The 20,769-nt window shown below is 36.2% G+C and overlaps 2 protein-coding genes and 1 pseudogene across 4 annotated transcripts; 2 read left to right on the top strand and 1 right to left on the bottom strand.

Annotated features, from left to right (window-relative positions):
- Positions 1-1,493: 1,493 nt before the first annotated feature.
- LOC111640454 lies at positions 1,494-5,455 on the bottom strand (annotated as a pseudogene).
- LOC111640452 (spindle pole body protein pcp1-like) lies at positions 3,316-14,742 on the top strand. Of its 3 annotated transcripts, none has more exons than XM_023386459.1 (3): positions 3,316-3,372; positions 5,722-5,864; positions 9,620-14,742. In XM_023386459.1, the coding sequence occupies exons 2-3, from the start codon at positions 5,858-5,860 to the stop codon at positions 14,407-14,409; spliced, it is 4,797 nt and encodes a 1,598-aa protein (XP_023242227.1). In that variant the 5' UTR covers positions 3,316-3,372; positions 5,722-5,857; the 3' UTR covers positions 14,410-14,742. The 3 variants fall into 3 exon arrangements, with proteins under 3 accessions (XP_023242227.1, XP_023242226.1, XP_023242228.1); XM_023386458.1 differs by having other exon boundaries at positions 9,617-14,742; XM_023386460.1 differs by lacking the exon at positions 5,722-5,864 and having other exon boundaries at positions 9,617-14,742.
- A 2,202-nt stretch (positions 14,743-16,944) lies between these two features.
- Positions 16,945-18,862, top strand: LOC111640460. The gene is made up of 3 exons (XM_023386469.1): positions 16,945-17,090; positions 17,747-17,781; positions 18,315-18,862. The coding sequence occupies exons 1-3, from the start codon at positions 17,057-17,059 to the stop codon at positions 18,780-18,782; spliced, it is 537 nt and encodes a 178-aa protein (XP_023242237.1). The 5' UTR covers positions 16,945-17,056; the 3' UTR covers positions 18,783-18,862.
- The last annotated feature ends 1,907 nt before the right edge of the window (positions 18,863-20,769 follow it).

Genomic DNA, 20,769 nt, shown 5'->3' with positions numbered 1-20,769 from the left:
CACACGTACGTTTTGCATTCTTCTCTTCAGATTATCATCTATAAGTTGCATAGCCACCTTTTTGATGAAGCTGCGGCGGTTTAGTTTTTTCTGAGTTGTTTGGTAGTGTGATGCAGGAATTTATGTTTGAGATGTTCAGAAGAATATAGAAAACAGTCATGGGCCAACGACGGCTATTTCTTGAAGTGAACGTGGCTGCCATCTGGTCGATCATATCAACGCTCCTTTAGTTGCATTGTAGAAGGTAATAATTTCAGGTCTCTTTTTATCACCAGAATTTGGTTCAATTTTGCTGTCATAGTGCATGTTGCTGAGAAGAACAACATTTTTTTTTTTTTTTGTTTTTAGTCTGCGGGATGTATGAAACCAGTGTAATTTTGTTTGTGAAACCAAACATACTGTCATAATTACATCTGTTCTTTGTTTCTAAGAATTCCTTAGAAATTTCACACTTGTTTTTTCGAAGTGTGCCCACCGAACTCAAATTGTGGACATCGAGTAGCATTTTGACTAGCGGGAAAGAAGTGTACCAGTTGTCAAACGTGACGTTTCTACCTGATCCCGAGATCTCTGAGATAAGCCTCGAGACCACACCAATGGCCGAATTATCTACCTTGAATGGGCCATCAGGCTGTTTGCCGACATATATTTCTNCATAAATACATTAAGACAATAAAAAATAACATTTATCAAAACTCATTACATTAGATCTTTTTATAAAACCAATAATAGAAATCTAAATTGCTTTTTTCAAGCATCCTTGTCACTCTGAATCATCAGCTGATATTGCACAAGCAACTGATAAGCAACTCGCGATGTTCTTTACACGCATGTTTATCACACTCGCTACACACTGTTTTTACCTTACAATCGCCAGAATACACATTTCTTGCGCCCGTGTGGTGTGAGAGGCTGGCGGGGCATTGGGCATACTGACAATATCCTTTTTGGCTTTTCTTTACCGCTAGACTTATTACACCGCCACAGGACATCAAATTAGACTTAGAAAAACATTGTTTTATTTTTAGGATGCATTTCGGACACGGAGTCCCTCATCAGCTTTTTTCTACAAAAAATTAGGAAGTTAACGATTTTTATAAAAAGACCGTAATTGACAGAAATGAACAAAGAATGTGGGCTTACATTTGACATGTGGATTCGATGCGTTGAACATTAATTAAAAGACTAAGCACGCGATAAAACAAAATTTTTCATTAAAAACGGTAATGTTGATACAATAACATAATAGCAAACTGAGGTTCTGGTTAAAACAGTAAAGTCATAAAAATATATACTGTTAAAACAAAATGATGAGTAGATTCACAGTAACACGAACAGAGTAACAAGACGATTCGAAGGACATTCCAGGGTAACCGTCACCCTCACCCCTATCCGTTTTCACACCTCCCCACACGCCTCTCTGGTCAAATATGCGTACCACGACTCGTGTAATTTTTGACCAAAGTTGTTATTCATGATTTTCTCTTTGTTTTTTATTTCCATGCTCCTTTAATTGCATTGTAGAAGGTAATAATTTCAGGTCTCTTTTTATCACCAGAACTTGTGTCAATTTTGTTGTCATAGCGCATGTTGCTGAGAAGAACATTTTTCTTTTTGTTTTTAGTCTGCGGGATGTACGAAACCAGTGTAATTTTGTTTGTGAAACCAAACATACTGTCATAATTACATCTGTCCTTTGTATCTAAGAATTCCTTAGGAATTTCACACTTGTTTTTTCGAAGTGTGCCTACCGAACTCAAATTGTGAACATCGAGTAGCATTTTGACTAGCGGGAAAGAAGTGTACCAGTTGCCAAACGTGACGTTTCTACCTGATCCCGAGATCTCTGAGATAAGCCTCGAGACCACACCAATGGCCGAATTATCTACCTTGAATGGGCCATCAGGCTGTTTTCCGACATATATTTCTATTTTATAAACATAAAAGTTTTTGCATCGGCCTGTACCTTTATTCCGTACTTGGATGGTTTGCTTGGTATATATTGCCCGAAGGGACATTTACCCCTAAAAGCTGCAAGCATCTCATCAATTGTAACAAACTCTGACGGGGAATAATTTTTCACATAATTGTCAACAAACGTTTCAAACAAGTCTCTAATTAGAGCAAGCTTATCCACTTTTCTTTTTGCAGGGCGTGTTACTTTCCTATCGAAATCTTAGGCAGCGTAAGAGGAAACGAAAGCGTTGTAATGACATTGTCAACCCGAATACCTCTAAATTGTGCCATCGGCATTCCACAAATCATCAAGGTTCATTCTATTGCCATCTTGAATTTGTAATGGAATAAAACTAATTAAAATAAACTTATAAGCATATTAGTTGCGAAATCTATGAATAGTGCAACTTTTAAAACACTGGGGGATGTCGAAAATCCCCACTACACTATCGCAGGGCTAATTTCATACTACTTTATACACAAAACTCAAATATGTTCGTCGCAATACGACACGGTACGAATAAACGCGTGGACCACTCTCGAGCGCTTCCATAATATAAGATGCACGTAGAATATCTAGACGGCGGTGACGTAATTACAGTAATGCAACAAATGGCACGGCTGCAAAGAGACTTGACGACAACCTAGACGTATAAACAGAATAACGTAAGCATTCAATATTTAGATATTTGTATACAATATTTAGAGTAATTTGCTAAATCTTAGTAAACCACCATGCCGAGATTCACAATACAGATTTGCTAGTATCCGTATGCTATACGTAGCTGACAGAGCTTAGCAATTCAATACGATCTTCCAAAAGGGACTTTTCTTTTGTCTCTTTCCGGCCGTGGGTACCAAGAGGGACTTTTTCCATACCTATCACCAGTTCGGCAGGGCGCACAATAAATCCGGCCACGAGGCGAGGGACGGGACCCGACACGTCCGCAGCAGATAGCCAATGGAAAATTCTTGTCGTTCCCGACTCCTATTGGAACCCAGTTCTCTAGATCGGCAAGTTAATGTTTTTACCGATAGGCCACAATGCCACATGGATTCGATCTTTTTCGGCTGTTTAAATTTTCTATATTTTTAAAACGTTTTTATAATATATTTAACACGAATAATCTTATTATTTTCAAAGTTTTATTACTGCGATCCACGAGTCTATTCTTTCGCTGCGCGGACTATAGCCACATCAAATCGCCGTTGTAAAATCAATAATAATTTTTTAATATGAAAATTAATAGATAATGTAAATAAATATTTAATTTTATTTTAAAAACAATTCTAAACTATTCATAAATTTATAAAACGTTTAAACATAAAAAAATTAAAATATTTTTTTCAAATGAAACTCTCGATGTGAGAGGGCGCTGTCGACAAGAACATGGCCACCTGAATGGAATTGATCAAGTAAGTTTATTTACATTTCAATTAATTCAATTATAACGATCTAAAACACAATGGAAAGGTATCTTTTATTATATGAATAATAACGTGCATAAATAACGATAATGCCACGCTTACCACTAAACACAAAGTTAAGTTACACGCTTTTTAAGTCATGTCGTGCTTAACTTCCATTAACTTATAAGGGGATATATCAACTAGTTAAAGGAAGCCAAATCTTTCGATCGAGCCATCTATTGAGAAGAAAAAGAATCAAATTTATTACCCTGACAATATATATATAACAGTATCTGATATCCTTGTTATATATATATATATATTATATACTGTATATAACAAGGATATCAAATACTTGTTACAATATGTACCTGAATCTGTAAAACAGTATTACAATTTATCTTAAGAAGCATCTGATGAGAATGCGGATGTCTGCCAGTGACTATAGTGATTGTCGATACTCTTGATGGCAAAATTACAACTCTGTGTGGATGGTTGGGACTTCCTATGGGCAGACCGTGCCCATGGAAGTAAAATAAAGTCGAAAGAGTGGAAGGTGCTTGTGTGATTCCTCGTGAGATATTGTGTCCTCCAGAAAAAAGGCTTGAAGTTTTGAAGGCCTTCGAAAATGAGGTAAAGTTTAAGAGTGAAAAAATCTCAAAGTATTTCTCAAAATGATGCCGAAAATGAACTGGAGGTGGCAAAATGCTTGTGAGACACAAAAGACGCTATTCCGCCAACTACTACTGGGTGCAGTCGGGTTCGTGCCGTCTGCTCCGTTCGGTATCTTGCCACCAAAACTTTGGAGGCGGATGTCTTGCATGGGATTGAAGTGGGTTTCCTTTCTCTTTTTTTTTGTCTGGGAGATTGAAAATTTATTTTGGGGGAATGAAACCCCGCTTTTGGATTTGCAATTTTGCCCTCACAAGCATCTGTATGCATGAAAAATATACGCATAACAGATTTAGCCTTTACTGGCATCAATATTTTATTAATCAAATGTTTTTAGCTAAGAAGTTCACTTTAGGATCAAGCTATTATTGGATTGGAATGTGAAAGTAAAATTTAAATCATTTTTTTTTTAATTTGAAATTTTTGTGAATTTTCAAATTTAAAAAAATTTTGTGATGAATGTGGCTTCCGGACTGGATTTGACCATTTGTGATGGACGGACCCATCCGTCATAAATGGCCCGAGATCAATAAAATTCCACTTATTTAAGCCTGTAACTGATGTGAAATGGTAAAACTCTAAGGCACCAACGTTTTCTGAACACCTTCCGTATTCTTCCTCAGGTATTCTAGGCCCGAGATTGTTTTGAGTTGTCGAATGAGGTAAAAGTTGCATTGTGGGTGGTTGCAAAAGATGGCTTACGACAATGCTTCTGGAAGCTGTATGAGCTCTGGTAAAAGTGTGTTGTCACCCCAGGAGATTATTTAAAGGTGGTTGAGCATTGATGTTTTAAACTATTCAAGGCAAGGAATCGTATACCAAGTTCTTGAACTTTTGGATCCTACTAGATATTTACATACTTCGTGTTAGGTAAGTCACAATGTAGAATCGGGTCATGTGCCTTTTTCTCCCTGTGTTCACACTATTGTAATTGTTCCAAAATCTATTTCACTGGAACAACATACACTATCTGCATTTATTAGGTATCCCATGTAGAATACTCTCCTATTTCAGAGGGTTTAGCTGAAGTAGTTGTTGCTTGGATAGAAGAATCTATTATAGACTAATACAGATATCATATAAAAATTTTTTGCTGCTACATGGATGATCTCATTATTTGGCATTCTGAAGTATACTTGAGGATTTTGAATAGACTTCAACAGCAGTAATGTGGGGATGAAGAAGTTAAAACTTCAACAGTTCTTTCCAGAACATTGGTGAACCATTTGGATATCACTATTTCTAAGACAGATACATCATTACGTCTTCCAAAAACACTGTTCATAATTATATACAATGGCCGTCACACAACAGAATGCTGCACAAGCTTACAGTCCTCTGTTCACTCTTAGGAATAACTGCCTCACATTCTACACCAATAAAGGAAGAGATCAGGAGCTGCAGAAGATATAAGCATTGTAGATTATAATAGGTTTCTGAGTAAACAATCCATCTTATATCTACTCTATTCAAACCCAACTAAATTCCAAAAACAGGAAGGATACTTCTTAGATATCAGTCACTGGGTGTCTATTATATAACCAGTTGAAACACTATATGAAACACGGCCTGAAGCAGACCTCGGTGGAGGTCGAAAGTACTTGTGGAATTCAATAGTGACATAACACTCGTAAAAACAAGGTTTTTCGTGGATTTTTACTATATGAAAGTTATTCTTTACAGATTAGTGTACAGAAAGGATAAAGAGACACACAAGGCCAAAAACAAAGCTGGAGTCTACTGTGACTTTTTGCAGGTGTAGTAGGTCAGCTAGAGGTGTGACAGATAGACAAACTACTCTGGATTGGAGTTTTTCAATATGACTGGTAAGATTATTCATATATTCTGTATCTACTGGATAAATAGTATACAATAGAAGACACATGTTTAAAAATCCAGCAAAGATAATTTACTAAGTAACTGATTGAAAACGTTTTTATTTAGTAAATTTTCTTTGGAGATTTTTAAAGGTGTGTTTTTTATCTATGACTGGTAGGAGCCACTGAGCATTGTGTATTCTTAATATAGTTGATGATACCATCCTTGTATGTGGATTTGTTCATAAGGACACGGGACAGACAAATCAAATGCCAGAGCATTGATGTTATTTGTTGTCATTCATCGTGCAAAGGCCTTTATAGACATCCAAATCAAAGAGTTGGGTCACTGGAAGTTGTAGTTTCTTATGTCCACACTCCACCTAATCACATTCATCAAGATCCACAAACCTGACTTGGGCCTACATCATAAGATTATTTAGTGAGGCCCAAGACCACTACTGTAGAGGCTCAACCTTCAACCACAGTAAACCTTGGCAAAAGAATGCAGGAGCATTACAAATCTGTTATTAAAACCTGCTGACAATATCTCTTTAGCCAATGGGTGTAAAATAGTTTGATTAGGTTGATCTGAGATTATCCTTTGTTACTTATGATTGGGAATTTGGAGTCGTCTTATAGGACAGATACAAAAAAAGTTAGATTGAAATTTACAAAAATTAAAACCATTATAAAAAAATGGACAAACCGTAATTATTTACTAGTAGAGAGTAGGGTATGTCCACAAAATAGAATAGTCCATACGACGTTTTTGTGAATAGTCAAGGTCATTACTCAAATGCCTGAATCAGTGCAAATGTTTGTAAAATCGCAAGGCAGTGCTGATGGATTCAAGAAAATAAAATTTGTTTGTTTGAAAAATTACAAATAGGACATAATTCTGTATACACTATACAGTATTATTATTCAGATGATGATTGCTGATCTAAACTAATTTCATAGGCCTTTGATAGTTTGGGGGTCATCTTATAGGACAGAATATGCTAAAACAATAAATCTTTGATGAAAATTTATACCTCATTTTATCTGCACAAATATATATGGTATATATTTTCACTCTGTGGCATCCTTATAGTTCATACGTCTGCCCAGAAGGTTACTTCTATAAATTTCAACTTTTTCCAAATTCATCGCTAATTTTGGCAAGGGACCCAATTTTTTTAATGTTAGCTTTCTCCCATTTTACCACCAATCCTTCGCTTTGTGCCATTCTAGACAAAGCCATACAATACTGCACTTTCTCAATGTTATATTTGCATTCTTTCAGACGTTTACTAAGGTTTCTGTTTGTGACTCTTATGTATTCTTTCTCTTAACCCAATTGTTCATTTTTTTACGAGATGTTATATACTCCAGTCTGCTCTCCTTTTTTAAGTTTCTTAAAAGGCTACAAATGGTGGATGCCTTCTTGAAAACCAAATGAGAATCTTTGTAGTCCACAATTTCATTCGTAACACTGGTCGTGTTCTTGTTATACATAAACTTGGTTATTTTGCTCTTTCACGTTATCATTCTCTTTCTATTCTCTGTATAGCTGTTTATCAATTTTTCAATTACAGTAGTTTTATATCCTAAGGATACTGCTACTTTTTAAATTCTATCCAGCTCTTTTATCCTGTCATAAATGTCACGAGCAATATATGAAGGCTTTTCTTATCAATGTTTAAATGCTGAGAGTTTATAAATGTAGGTGTCATTTGACCAAGAAGGAATTTACGGAGGGTCATGCATGGGTTTAATGTATACCTTTGTCTTCAAAGATTCTTCACCAAATATGATGTCAATGTCCAAGAAATTTATTTGTGTTGGACTCATTTGCTCCATTGTATGATTCAATCCCTCATTATTTGAGTTGACCTCATACAAAAATTGTTGAATTCTATTTTTGTTTCTCCATAATATCATAACATCATCTACATACCTCTTGTATAGTAATATGTCAGCCATAAAATGTGTAACGGTATTTTTCTCCAACTTATGCAGAACCAATTCACATAGTAAACCCAAAATTGGGCTCCCCGTAGCCACACTTTTTCTCCTTTTCTTTGCCTATATATCTGGCCTTCAAAGCTGAAGAACAATTGGTAACATATAAGATCAGCTAGTTTTTTCATCTCCTTAGGGAAAGCAGTTACTTCCGGTTTTAAGAGATGTCCATTAGTGTCTCGTAGCATGACTTTATCTTAATTGAAGGGTATAGGTTATCAAAATCCATAATATTCCGATTTCTTCATACATTAATGATAGAGTTTGCAGTTCAATTACCAGGCTTTGTGGATTTTTTGTTACAAAGATATTGCTCTCCAGTTGTCTTGCTAAGAACCAGTGCAGGTGTTTTTCAACAATGTATATTGATCCTTTGCATTTCTCAACCACCAGTCAGATCTCTTGTGTTCTTATGAGTTTTTGCAAAACCAAATAATTTAGATACCCATGAAGAAGACCTTAAAAAATGTTGAGATAGAAGCAAAGGGTGTTTTTCTAGTCTTTTGACCTTTGTGTCTAATTTTTCTATTATATTTTCTTCTATCTTTTCGCATTCTGTTTTCTCAATTTATTCCTCTAGTGCTTTACTATAAAATTGTCTTTTCATTACGACTAAATGTTTACTCTTGTCTGCTCTTGTTAAGACTAAATTATTCATTGTTAACCATTGTTACGTGCATTTAAATTCCTTCTTGTTTGCACATCTGTTCTCTAAGGACTGCCTTCCATCTAAAATAGTCCTATTTTACCTCAATAGTCCTGTGACTCCTCTTTCTATTTCAGATATCTTGTCTTTCCAATACATGTTAACCAGTGCAAAATTTGGGTTTTTTTCAAGGAACTTCCTAATGCCTCTGGTATATTGATGCAGTCCCACAATATAAATGGTGTAGATTGCATTATCCTTTTTCTTGCTTGCTTAGTACAAATCCAGTCCAACTTTTTGTACTTTGTCTTCAAATTAGTTTGCACTCGATCCGTTAATCCTTACCGGGTTGTTCAGATACTCAAAATACATTTCATTTTCTAGCTTTATGAGCTCATTTAATACTTTATGCTTAATATTCTTGGTATATTAAATTTCTGATATCAATTCATAGAATCAATGTACCCATCAAACGTAGAGCATTCGGGTGGAAGATAAAAAAACTCCTTACGTAGGTCTATTCAATATTAGATTAGTATTTGTGTGTTGTACTACATCAGAAAGATCTCCTTACCTGATAGAAAATTCTGTATGACAGTATCATTACATTGTCCTCTTTTTTACAAGCGAGAATTGTTTTTTCAGTTTGTTGGAAAATTTACACTTTCTTTTCTCTATTTTCTACAAGTCATAGTCTATAACTAGGATATAAGTAGAAAATAGTTATTTAAGGAAACCGACAAATGTTATAACACAACAATTCTGTTAAAACCTTACTATTTAAAAAAACTAATATTATATAAATGAATAAAGTTAAGAAATTTTCTACTCTTTCGCACACGCTAGTCTGTTTGTTTTTTTATTTATTTATTATGACACAAAGCTAACATCTTCCTTATTATAAGTTACTACCGAAATATAATTTAAAATTGAGGAAATTTGGGGGGGAAAAACTGGACTTATACTAAAAACGGATGAAACAAATGCTTTACAAGTAGCAGACTGTCCATTACACCTAATAATAAAAGAAATATTTATTAGATTTATCATTCTTATCTTATGTTTCTGTTCTCGAGAATTGTTAATTTATATTATAATTTTTTTTTAGCAGAAAAAATGTCGGTTAATTCTGATTCGAATGGATTGAATCATCTGATAAGTCAGTTAGTTGGAAAAATAGGTGAAGAAGAGGTAGCAAAACTATTAAACGTCGCTTCTAATTGCTTAGAAGACGGGGGACTTATCATTTCACAAGCCAAAGCAATTTCAGAAATTTCAGATAACGAGATTTTATACGTAAATAACGCAAAAAGTAAATCTAAAGGTAAAAAAGGTTCAAACACGGAGAGCGATTATGATTCTGATACACAAAAAGAATTCGAAGACAAAAATAGAAGTTGCAGCAAATCTCATTGTCAGAAGAATTCTAAATCTAGAAGTGATAAAACTGTTAGCAGTAAAAAACAGAAATTGTCGTCGGAAGAATCTAGCGTCAAAAGAAAAAAAATATCTTCGGATAAGATACAAAATAAGGTTTGCTCACGAAAATCCATTTCCGAATTAGATAATTCTTGCAGCTCAGAGAATGCATCATCGTCCAATACGTGTGAGAGCGATTCAAAAATACAAGAAGATTCCACCGACCAGTCTGTAAATCTATCGAGAAATGATTCGGGTACGTCAGATAAAGCGAGTACAAATAATAAAACGATAAAAAGAACAAAACTCTACACGGATAAAAAATCTTTAAAGTGCCAGAAAAACGCCCCTCAAGAGGGGATAAACGAATCGGAAAAATCAAACAGTAAAGATTCAAAAGTAAATTCTACGACTAAGCAAAACAGTCAACGGAATGATTTAAATAAGAATTTAGAGAAAACAGACAAAAGTAACCATACAAAATCTCAGCAGAGAACAGATTGCAATATACAAACGGATGCAAACACAAGCAATGTGGATGATTCAAATAAACAACAGGAGGAACATCCAAATACGGAATGTAATAAATCAAACCCTAGGAAAAAATTAAGAAGAGACAGTTTCACGTCGCAATTCAGAGTTTTGAGATCTCACTTAGTGTCCAGTTGTTCTTCGGAGGATAAGTCGAACTCTCCTCTGAAGGAAAATTTCGATAATATAGTTTGTAATCTTGATAAATCTTCAAAATACGACGACAAATTAATTAACCAACAAGATTTCGCTAATGACTTAGGAGATGCGAAGGGGAAGAATGACAAAAATTTGGAAGTAACGACTACAAAAAAGCAGAAAATTGTGGAAAACAAAGAGGAAAGTTTTCAAGATCAGTCAAAACCAGATCCAAATAAACAATCGAATTCTAAAAGAAATTTAAAAAGGAAACAAAGTTCGGTTCAAATTCAGAAAGATTTATCAAAGTCTTCCGAACAAACTTCTACGGGAGACAAAACATCCGATGAAGTTAGAAGTAAAATTGGAGGGCAGATTAGGGACGAAAGTCCTCGGGTGCAAACGAGCGAAAATAAGCAATCGCCGGCGAGTAAGAAGAGAGCGGTTTTAGATTCGCTTAAAAAAGATTTAAACGAAGAGGAAGAAAAGCGCAAAATTACAGAGCAGACCGCACGGGATTCGGCAGATTGCGATGTTAAAAATGTGGCCCGACAGACTTCCGCCACGTCCAAAACAGAAAAGGAAGAAACACGCGGGAACAAACGGGCACGTAGCGGCGAATACGACGGCAAAGAAATGGAAGAAGTAAACACTAAAAGTAAACAGAATTCTATTTCAGATTTTACTTCTTTAATTAAATCTTGTTACGTTAATTTGAAAAGAGAAGATTTAGAGAAAAAGATGACGGAAGGGAAAAATGTTACCAGTAAAAGAGACGATAAGCCCAACGAAGACGATTTAAATAGAGACGGTAAAGATCAGAAAATTTCTAGTAAATTAAATGAAAGCGAGAAAATATTTAAATCGTCTTCGTTAGGGGAAAAGAAAGATCAGTTATGGGATAAGCGAGAGACGAAAGAGAATAAACAAGTACAAAGAAAAGACGAAAAGTTGCGCGACGTTAACGAGTCTATTAAAATTAAAAGAACGTTTACTTTAAAAAATGATAACGCGAAGAAAGTGGAATGTTCGAGCAAAGAACAAAATACACGCGCGCAACAATCACAAAAGCCAAAATCCAGTAAAAGAGAAAATACTCCAACGGATGCTAAAATATTAAATAATGAAAATTCTTTAGAAGCTGTAGATTTTAAAGACGAAGAGAAAACATCGGAAACAGATTTTGCCGAAAAGCAAACAAAAGAAGTTCAAAGCAAAATTCTTGCAAACAAAACGAAATTAACACGCAAAAAGAGTTTGGTAGGACAAGATGTAACTCCTAAAAGGCAATTAATCGAAGACGAGGATGAAAGTGTAAATAACGAAAATAGATCTGTCAATAAAGACAAGTTAACCGAACACATATCACAAAAAGTAGTAGTCAAAGCTAAGAATATTAAAGATAAAAATGAAAATATTATAAGTATCGCGGATCGAAGCAAAAGTCCGTGCAGTAAGGATAAAAACAGAAGTCTAAACGTCAAGGATCAGAATAAAACCTCGAATAATAAGGATCAGAACAAAGGACAAACTGATAAGGATAAATGCACCGATAAAATCAGTTCGGATGAAAGTAGCGAGAAACAGTCGAATAAAAATCAACGCAAAGATGTAGATAGTACGGATAAATCAATAAATAAAGACCAAGTACTTAAAAAACAAACACAAAATATCAGTTGCGGAAAAGACCGAACCGAAAATAATAAGAAATCGGTGGATAAAGAGGATTTAGTTAAAGAAGTGGCGCGAGAAGAAACTGCCAAAAAACAATTGTCGCAGACAGAAAATAAGGCGAGAAAGTTAAGAAGATTACAAATTAACACGCAAATAATTAAGAATAACGAAAAAACTAAAGTTAAGTCGACAATCAAACCTCCATCGCCCGTTAAGAAAGGAAGCGGTTCGCGAGATAACAAAGAGAAAATTTCTGCGAAGAAAGAAGTAAACGTCAGACAAGAACAATTAGAAGATAAACTAAAAATCAAAAGTTCGGCAACCGAAAATAAAGAACCCGAGTCTCCGAATATTGTAAAAATACAAAATATAAATCGTAACGATTATTTTTCTCGCGAGACAGAACATTCGAGCACTAATAAAAGTAAATGTACGAAAACAACAACAAACGTTTTAAATCTAAAACGTAAAACGGAAGATTCGTCAAATGCCAGTGCAAATAAAATAGATCCAGGCAAAGTTTCGTCCAAAACTAGTACAAATTCATCGAATTCCGCTATAACCATAAAGAAAGACACTAAAATTTCTGTTAAATTACATAAAAAAGACGAATTATCTTTAAAAAGTAACGAAAACATCAAAAAGGAGTGCGTAGAAAGTTTAAACGATGCTAAATTAAGTAACCAAAGATCGAAAGTTTGCGAAGCAAAGAAGCAGTCGACGGAGACAAAAATAAACGATACGCCTACCGTCGGAGGAAACGTAACCGTCGAATCGCATCGCTTACAAATTAGAAAATTAAAAAGAAATAATATCGTCAGACAGAGAATTCTAAAGTCAGAAACAGTACCAAAATCACTCGATTCCTTGGCAGGAAATAGCGGTAAAGGCGGTTCGTTATCGGCTAGTCACTGGCCGGATGACGATAAAAAGGACGACGTAGCTAAAACTAAGAAGGGTGTTAATGACGATAACTTATCCAAAGATAAAAATATAGAAAAAGAAGTCAAAGAAACTACATCAGATACAGTAAGTAAGAAAGAGAAAGAACAGAATCGCAAGTTATACGGGGAGGAAGTATTTACTATTAAAGATGATATAAGAATAACGAAGAATATTTCCGATCCATCGAACAGGCGGATCAGCGTAGTTAAAAATACAGAGTCTCGTACTTTAAAAAGGAGTGGCGATCAGAGGGAAAAGGCATCGGCGGACACGTTACAAAATTCGAAAGGGAACGAAAGCCGGAACGATTCCGTCGCCGTTAAGAAAATTAAAACGGCGGATAAATTGGAAAGCGTCGAAAAGGGCGACGATAAAGTAAGTAAAAGTATAACACTTACGGACGACACAATAAAATCTATAGCCACGAAAGTACTTAAAAATATTAGCAAAATCAAATCCGACGAAAGAAACGATACGGAAGCAAAACCGACAGAAAAATTACAGAAAACTTCGAACGTCAAAAGAAAAACGGAAGAAAATTCAGATAAATCTTGCGATTTTATAGAAAACAATAGTAATTCGGCGAAAAATCGGGTGGAAAAGTGTGTTAAAAAACCATTTAAAATCGAAGAAGATAACGGCGTATCTCGGTTAGAAATTTGGAAAACCGAAACGGAAGAAGCATCACATAATACCCGGATGGACGATTTAATTATAAATAATGCGGCGAAAGAAAACGAAAACGGCGAGTTATTACCACTTATTTTGGACGTTCGTCAGGTGAGCTCGTCGGAATGGGAGTTGTCCGACTCGCTGGACGCCGCCAAAATCTCCGAAAATATTTCTCTCCAGGCGAACGAAAGCCATCGGCAGATTTACGCATCTTCGGAATCGCTGGATAAATACGCCGATCTGAAGCAGCAGTTTAACGAGGCGGGAATTAGTTTGGAAGAGGCCGTGAAGTTTATCGATGTGGAAAAACTGAAAAGTGCGATAGAAAGCGGCGAAGACGACACCTGCGTTCTGTTAGGAAGGACTCATTGCTGTCAGTTTAACGGACAGATTGTTAAACCTTCCCTGGTCGTCATTAAGTCTTACAAGAAATTTACGGAAGCGAAAGATGCGGTGTGGTGCAGGAGGTACGGAGTGAAACGGTGTCGCGTAGTTTTGAACGGTCTCCGCTTCGATTCGTAGTCATTATTTTATTAATATAATTCTGTACAAAAAGTTCTTTGTAGTATTTTTATATTTTGCTTTTAACTTTCCTTTAAATTCCGTTCGAAGCCAAGACGCTTCGATTACCGAGAAATAAATTATTACGCGTACACAGCGATGTAAAAAAAGGAACCGCTAATTGGATGGTTAAAGAAGAAAATGTAAGAAAAACATTTTAATTTTAAATATTGTTGAATTAATGGATATTTTCGAGAAGAAATTCTTATTTGAAATTATGAAAATGTTTCACTGTAAAAGCTGCAGCCTTTCATATTTTAAGTGTACAAAGTAAAGACGTTTTACTAATAAAAGCTTTTATATTTGACAGTGTCTTTCTTAAATACTGTAATACGTATCTTTTAACCGGATTCGAACCTACGTAACGCGAGTGGCAAATCTTACCGAAGGAGATACGATTTATCATTGTTTAAAATAAGAAACTATCTATTAATTACGTATATAGTTGAGCCCCTTCTCCCTATTGTCTACGTTACATCCTCCTCTACCGGTTCGCTAACCCGCAAAATCCAAAAACTGATTAAAAGTTTGCAAATATTTTCTGATAAAATTCGAGACGAAATACTTCGAGTAGAAGCAGGGACGTCGAAGAATAAGTCGCGGCGTTTCACCCCACGCTATATGTCACGAAAGGAGAGGGGAGCCGAAACTTTCCTAGTTAGGGCAGGCGGACTAAAGAAAGGCTCCATACATCGTAAAGACTAAATTTCTGTCCCGGACGATCACCCGATAAAGCCAACGTACTACGCGTAACATCGTCTTTCGACAGTACCGTATACCAATATCGTATACAAATTGTAACCTCGGAATATATAAGCTTCGATAAATATAGTTCTAATAAAGATAAAACGTAGAAACTTTTTATTATAAAGCTAAAATACTCCTCTAAGTAATGACGTAGTCAACATAGAAATGCGTATTCGATAATTTTCCGGCTGTTAAATATAACGGAGGAAAAGTGTAGCCATCGGTCAAAAAAATGATCCCACCCCAAATTTTTGCATTTTAGGACTCGGGACACCTCGAAATGTCGAGATATTCGAGGTTTTTTCTGTACGTGCGAATGTTAGACCGTATGGGAGGCACGATTTTCAATCGGAGTCGGATGATTTAACACAGGAGTTATTAAGCTTTAATGTAACATTTACACTGGTAAAGAAAAAGGTTGATTAATTTATTATTTTTCATCTCTGTTATAAACTGAATTACTAACTTACAAAAAAATATCACTTCTGTTAAGTCAGCATTCACCGAAGCTCTTAAATCATATTTAACCCCCCCCCTCCCCCGCGAGAGGAATTTCGAAAAATCCCTTCTTAGTGTACATACTTATGACGTATCCCGTGTACCGAATTTCAACTTTCAACTCTTCTATGTCTCTACCCCAAAACTTAATAGCATTAATGCCCTTCATATACACGCTACCGTGCCAAATTTTGTTCATTCTGTTCCGAAAATGAGTAAAGTTTAATAAAGAAATTAAAGAAATTTGCAAAAAACTCGGAGGGTCAAATGTGACGCCATTCAAATACTTTTTCGTTTTTTATATACTTAACAAATTGGGAAAATAAAAACGACTCCGACCGCGCAGCCCCGCACTACACACGCTACTTTTTATTGCTAAAAGTATCGACTACGATTAATTAAATACAATTAATTAGCGATTAAGAGGTTCCTACTTAGCCATTTAATGATCACGGACTTATTTTAATCACTCTTAGGCCTACAGAGTATTATTTATAAAAATTATGGAAAAATTTCCGTACTTTACAACACCTAGCTTCGTTTACGTCACGAAAATGTGCGAAACAGCTTGGAAGCGGTTGACGCTACATCTGGAGTTAGGCAGGAGTTTCCAGTAAAGGGAATCAAATTTATTAAATACGCATTTGAGCGGTTCGAAATAAAAAAAAGAATTCCCCTTTAAAGCGTTGGAGATTCTCGAATTCTTTTACGTCCAACAGATTACTACAGAAACTTCTACTTCCTTTAATTAACACGATTATCGTAATATATACCGAACGGGTCATTTTGCAACAGCCTCGGAAATTCGTCCTCCGATAGAGAAGAAATGTCGGGCCAATTGCGGTTTTCTTATTCTTCCACAAGAAACATTCAAGGCCAGAATAAATTATAATTACAAAAGTACCGTAATTCCACGTATATAAGAGTCATATTCTTATATCTTATACTGGGACATAAGAGAATAGTCCTTCGCCTTCCCCGAACGATTATCGAAAATATTAAAATGGCCACGACGATGGAGAACCGTCTCCAAATTGCCGTATAAAATTTATAACGAAAACAAAATTTTAAATTAAGATAAATGTATTTTATAATCAGTTCGCATTTGCAACACGGGGGGTAGTGTCAAATGGCGTAAAAGCGTACCAACGCATCTGTCGAACGGGCAAATGGCGCGTAGGAAGAATTACGTCGTGATTTTGCATCGTGCCTCGTGCAATAACGACGGGGATGGAATTCTACTGCGTAGTAAAGGAATCCTATTTAAACCCCGGCAAAAACAACAAAACTTCACAAATTCCTTTTTCTACACCGAACGACTCGTCACATCTGCCATCCTAACACTCCCGTTCGTAAAGGAAAGATGAGCATAAGTCTATTCGTTCTCTCCGTGCTCGGTAAGTTACACCAAAAGAATACCGTGACCTTCTGAACCGTGGGCACTAACGGGGCTTTCTCCCTCGTGTCCACGGTGAATTCGATCGACCCGCAGAGGCATTCGTCCAAGTCCGAGACAGATATATTCGGGAAATTTGGCTGACGGAATAGAGCAACGCCGCACCTTTGCCGTCCGCCGAGCTGAGACGACGGGTCCTCGTTTAGGTTTTAGGTGCTTGAAGAAAACCCGGAAAAATCCACGCGGCCGGGTGCAAACCCGCAACCGATTAATAGAGTTGTAGTTTTATTTAATCGGTGGCGGAATGGATAAAATCACCGAACACGGATAGTTGGTGTGGCGGGTTAGCACTTGGCCGCGTGAAGTTATCCGAATTTTCAACACGTTAGTAAACCTACGAGGCACCCCTTCGGCAGACAGCCCGAGAGTCGCGTTGCCATATACAGAAAAAAAACTGTTTACCCGTGGGCCATATCCGGGAAAGACAACCCGCGAAGACTTCCCGGGTTGGCTCTCGCGGATTCGATTACCGGGTCTCATTATTGTAGTAAACAGTAAAACTTGTTTTAGATTTTAAATTGCATATTTTTGTAAAATTTTAACGAAAAACGACGACTTTCAGACTGCATTTCTATAAACCAAATTCTTTTTTTACAGGAATTGTCTGTTCCGCGAGTGGCCAAAGAATAGGCGTAAGTATACAATAAAACGAATAAAGTAAAATTATCCCGCTCTTAATTATAAACTTGAAAGTATTTATTTCGATAATTACTTCTCCACTGGTATAGCAACTTATGTGTATTGTATTTTCAAAATTTACACGTCACAGGCGGTGATTCTCGACCGGCGTGGCACGAATTTCTCGCAGACGCGATTTATTTATTTTTAACTCTCCGCCCCGTGGTCACTAAGAGGGTCTTTTTAGCGGGCCCACAACGGATTCGACCTCGCCACGTGGAGTTTTCCGGATTTTTTTTCTGTACAGATTACTAAAGGTGCGTGGACAGGTGGCGTATGCACGTATGGTACACCTGTCCACACGCCCTAAACATTTGTTAAAATACGGCACCGGAAATCGACGAATCGCCGCGAAATTCTCGAACAAGAGGAGGCAAACCCTCTACTTCAATGCATAGCAAAAAAGTAATCTTTATACTCACGTATTGTAATATTTGTTATTAGGACACGAAACTTTGGAAATTTACTGTCGATTATTTATTTGTAGGAGAATGACGAAATAGTTCAATGCGTTTCTAAGAGTATGAGCGATTTGGAAATGACTTGTCCCGAACTAAACTGCATATTGGATCTGGATAAGCTGACAGATTTCGTCTGTGACGTAGACAATAGCAGGATAATTCCAATTCTTCTGGACTGCAGCTTGGAAAACGTGTACAACCTAATCGATACATATGGTGTGTGCGTGGAGAGTACTTTTCCCCCTATTCGCACTGCCTGTTGCTTCGCGAAAGATATGATTCGTTGCATGCAAAACCGCGTGAACAAGTACGACAATACAATCGATTGTGACGACAAGAGTTCAATGGCTTCGGTCCAGACAATAATGGACAGCTTTACGCCGCAAACTATAAATAACATTAACTCTAACCCCAACATCCTCTACGAAATCGCTCGCGCTGCCGATGTCTCCGACTGCTTGAAAAAGATGGCGTCCGGGCGAACAAAAGCATAAAAATTGTCACGGTGATATTACCTGAATTGTATTTTTCGACTCTCAAATTTGCCGATTAAAAACCATTTTGAAATTAAAACGTTTCTTTTTATCGATTTAATATTTTATATATATATAAACAAAAAAATCCGAACGTAATTAACCAATAATTTTGAATATCCTGGACGAATCTATCGCAGGTGTATAATTACAATACGTGTATCTAGAACAAGACCCGTCGATCGCCAATACAACGAATTTAAAAACCCGTTCCAAACAAATTCTGCTTGGAATTGTTTGTGGTCCATTCGTAAATCCCGTGGAGTGGTTCGCGGGTTTCGAAGAGAAACCCACGAAAGTACTTCGAGCGAGTTGCAATTCGTTTGGGTTTTGTTCGTAATTTGTGGACCGTGCAAACATTAGGCGCGCAGTCTCCCGGTGTAATCTTTTAACACCCTTTCGACGAAGAGAACTTCGTAGGACACGGCTACATAGACCCCGACACACCTTCGATAGGTGTGTAACTGAAAATTGTAAACACGAGTACCGATTTACTAATCGAAAGTTTTAAGATTCCTTCGGTTTTAGAAGGGTTTTATGGGTCACGTAATTTCTATTTGCCAGCTTCTGTATTTATTACAGTTAAAATTCATTCTGTTTGGCGCGCATTAAAGGTCTTTCTATCGTCATTTGGTCGGTTTTGTAGTGGGACGACGAGGAATGGATTCCTACACACACACATATCAACCGAACCCAGTTCAAAAAACTAGTATTTTAGTGCTTAATGGAAAGCGCTAACGTACTAATTTTGGACCGGGTCCGGTCAAACAGTCGGATACTTAAGTTTTTAAATCACGGAGTTCATTCCTTTACCATTAGGATGCAGTTTCTATTATGCAAATTAAGATAATGGTTATAGTCATTATTTAATAATCGTCACCTAATTTCTATGATAAAGAAGACACATTACACGATACTAACGTGTGCGTAAATGCGTATCGAAAATATTCACATTTTTTATGTATTTTCTTAATTTAATTTAAATCCGTTGGCAATTTTACGTGTCAAAATTCTTACCACGCGGATGCTTTTCAATTACTTTTTTCTACAATCTACTATATAAAACCGAAAAATATGCCAAAAACGGCCACTACGGACGCCCTTAGCTATTGTTAAACAACATAAATTATTATATATTATTACAGTATCTGTCGGCGTATGGAGCGCCAGCAAAGCATAGCGGCAAACCTAGGAATTGCCAGAGTTCGTGCTCGACTCTTTTCGATGGATATAGCGATGTAGGTCGTAGCGCGTGACAATGATAATAATGAAACAAAAAACATAACTATGTTTTGAACTGGATAAGGGATATTACGGTATTTCTTTGCAATCGTAACGGAAATATGTAGTAGAGGAGAAGATGGTATTATGGAACCCCATTTTCATTTTAGTGAATTGTAAACAAGGTATCATAACTACACCCACATTTTTTGTGCAAAAAGTACTTGTAACTATTAAACTAAATGTTCCTAATTGGATTTTTCGTTAGTGTAACTATAAGTATGGTTTTTGAAGGCTTCTGTACAAAAAGTCAGAAAGTAGGCTTAGGGAGAACCAGGTGGTAATATGGCACCCCTTACTGTATATTTTCAAAAAATGCTTTAATGTAGCCAAAAACAAATAGGAAAGTACAAAAAATGTTAAATAATTACAAAATCATTTACTCCAATGTATTTTAACGCGAAAATGTTTTAATATTTTAAAATTAGTCTATATGTAAATGTGCCATCTTACCCCACCTATGAGGTTTGTTTTTATAGACTATAGACTACAAGAAGGACAAATTAAAATGGTTAAACTATCGCTTTCTTCAATATTGGCACAAGAACAGTGTGCCCATTTATCACAACTGCTACATTTATTCTTATTTTTCAAATAAATAAACATAAAAGTTTCAACTTACTTGTAGACTATTTACTTTGCCAGACGATACTGTCACTTCGCGCGT

Source organism: Centruroides sculpturatus, unplaced genomic scaffold (genome assembly GCF_000671375.1).
Source record: "Centruroides sculpturatus isolate CEXI.00-Female unplaced genomic scaffold, Cexi_2.0 scaffold1437, whole genome shotgun sequence".
NCBI classification, from domain to species: Eukaryota; Metazoa; Arthropoda; class Arachnida; order Scorpiones; family Buthidae; genus Centruroides; species Centruroides sculpturatus.
The sequence above is the reverse complement of the archived record's forward strand: the minus strand, read 5'-3'. Positions and strand labels throughout refer to the sequence as shown.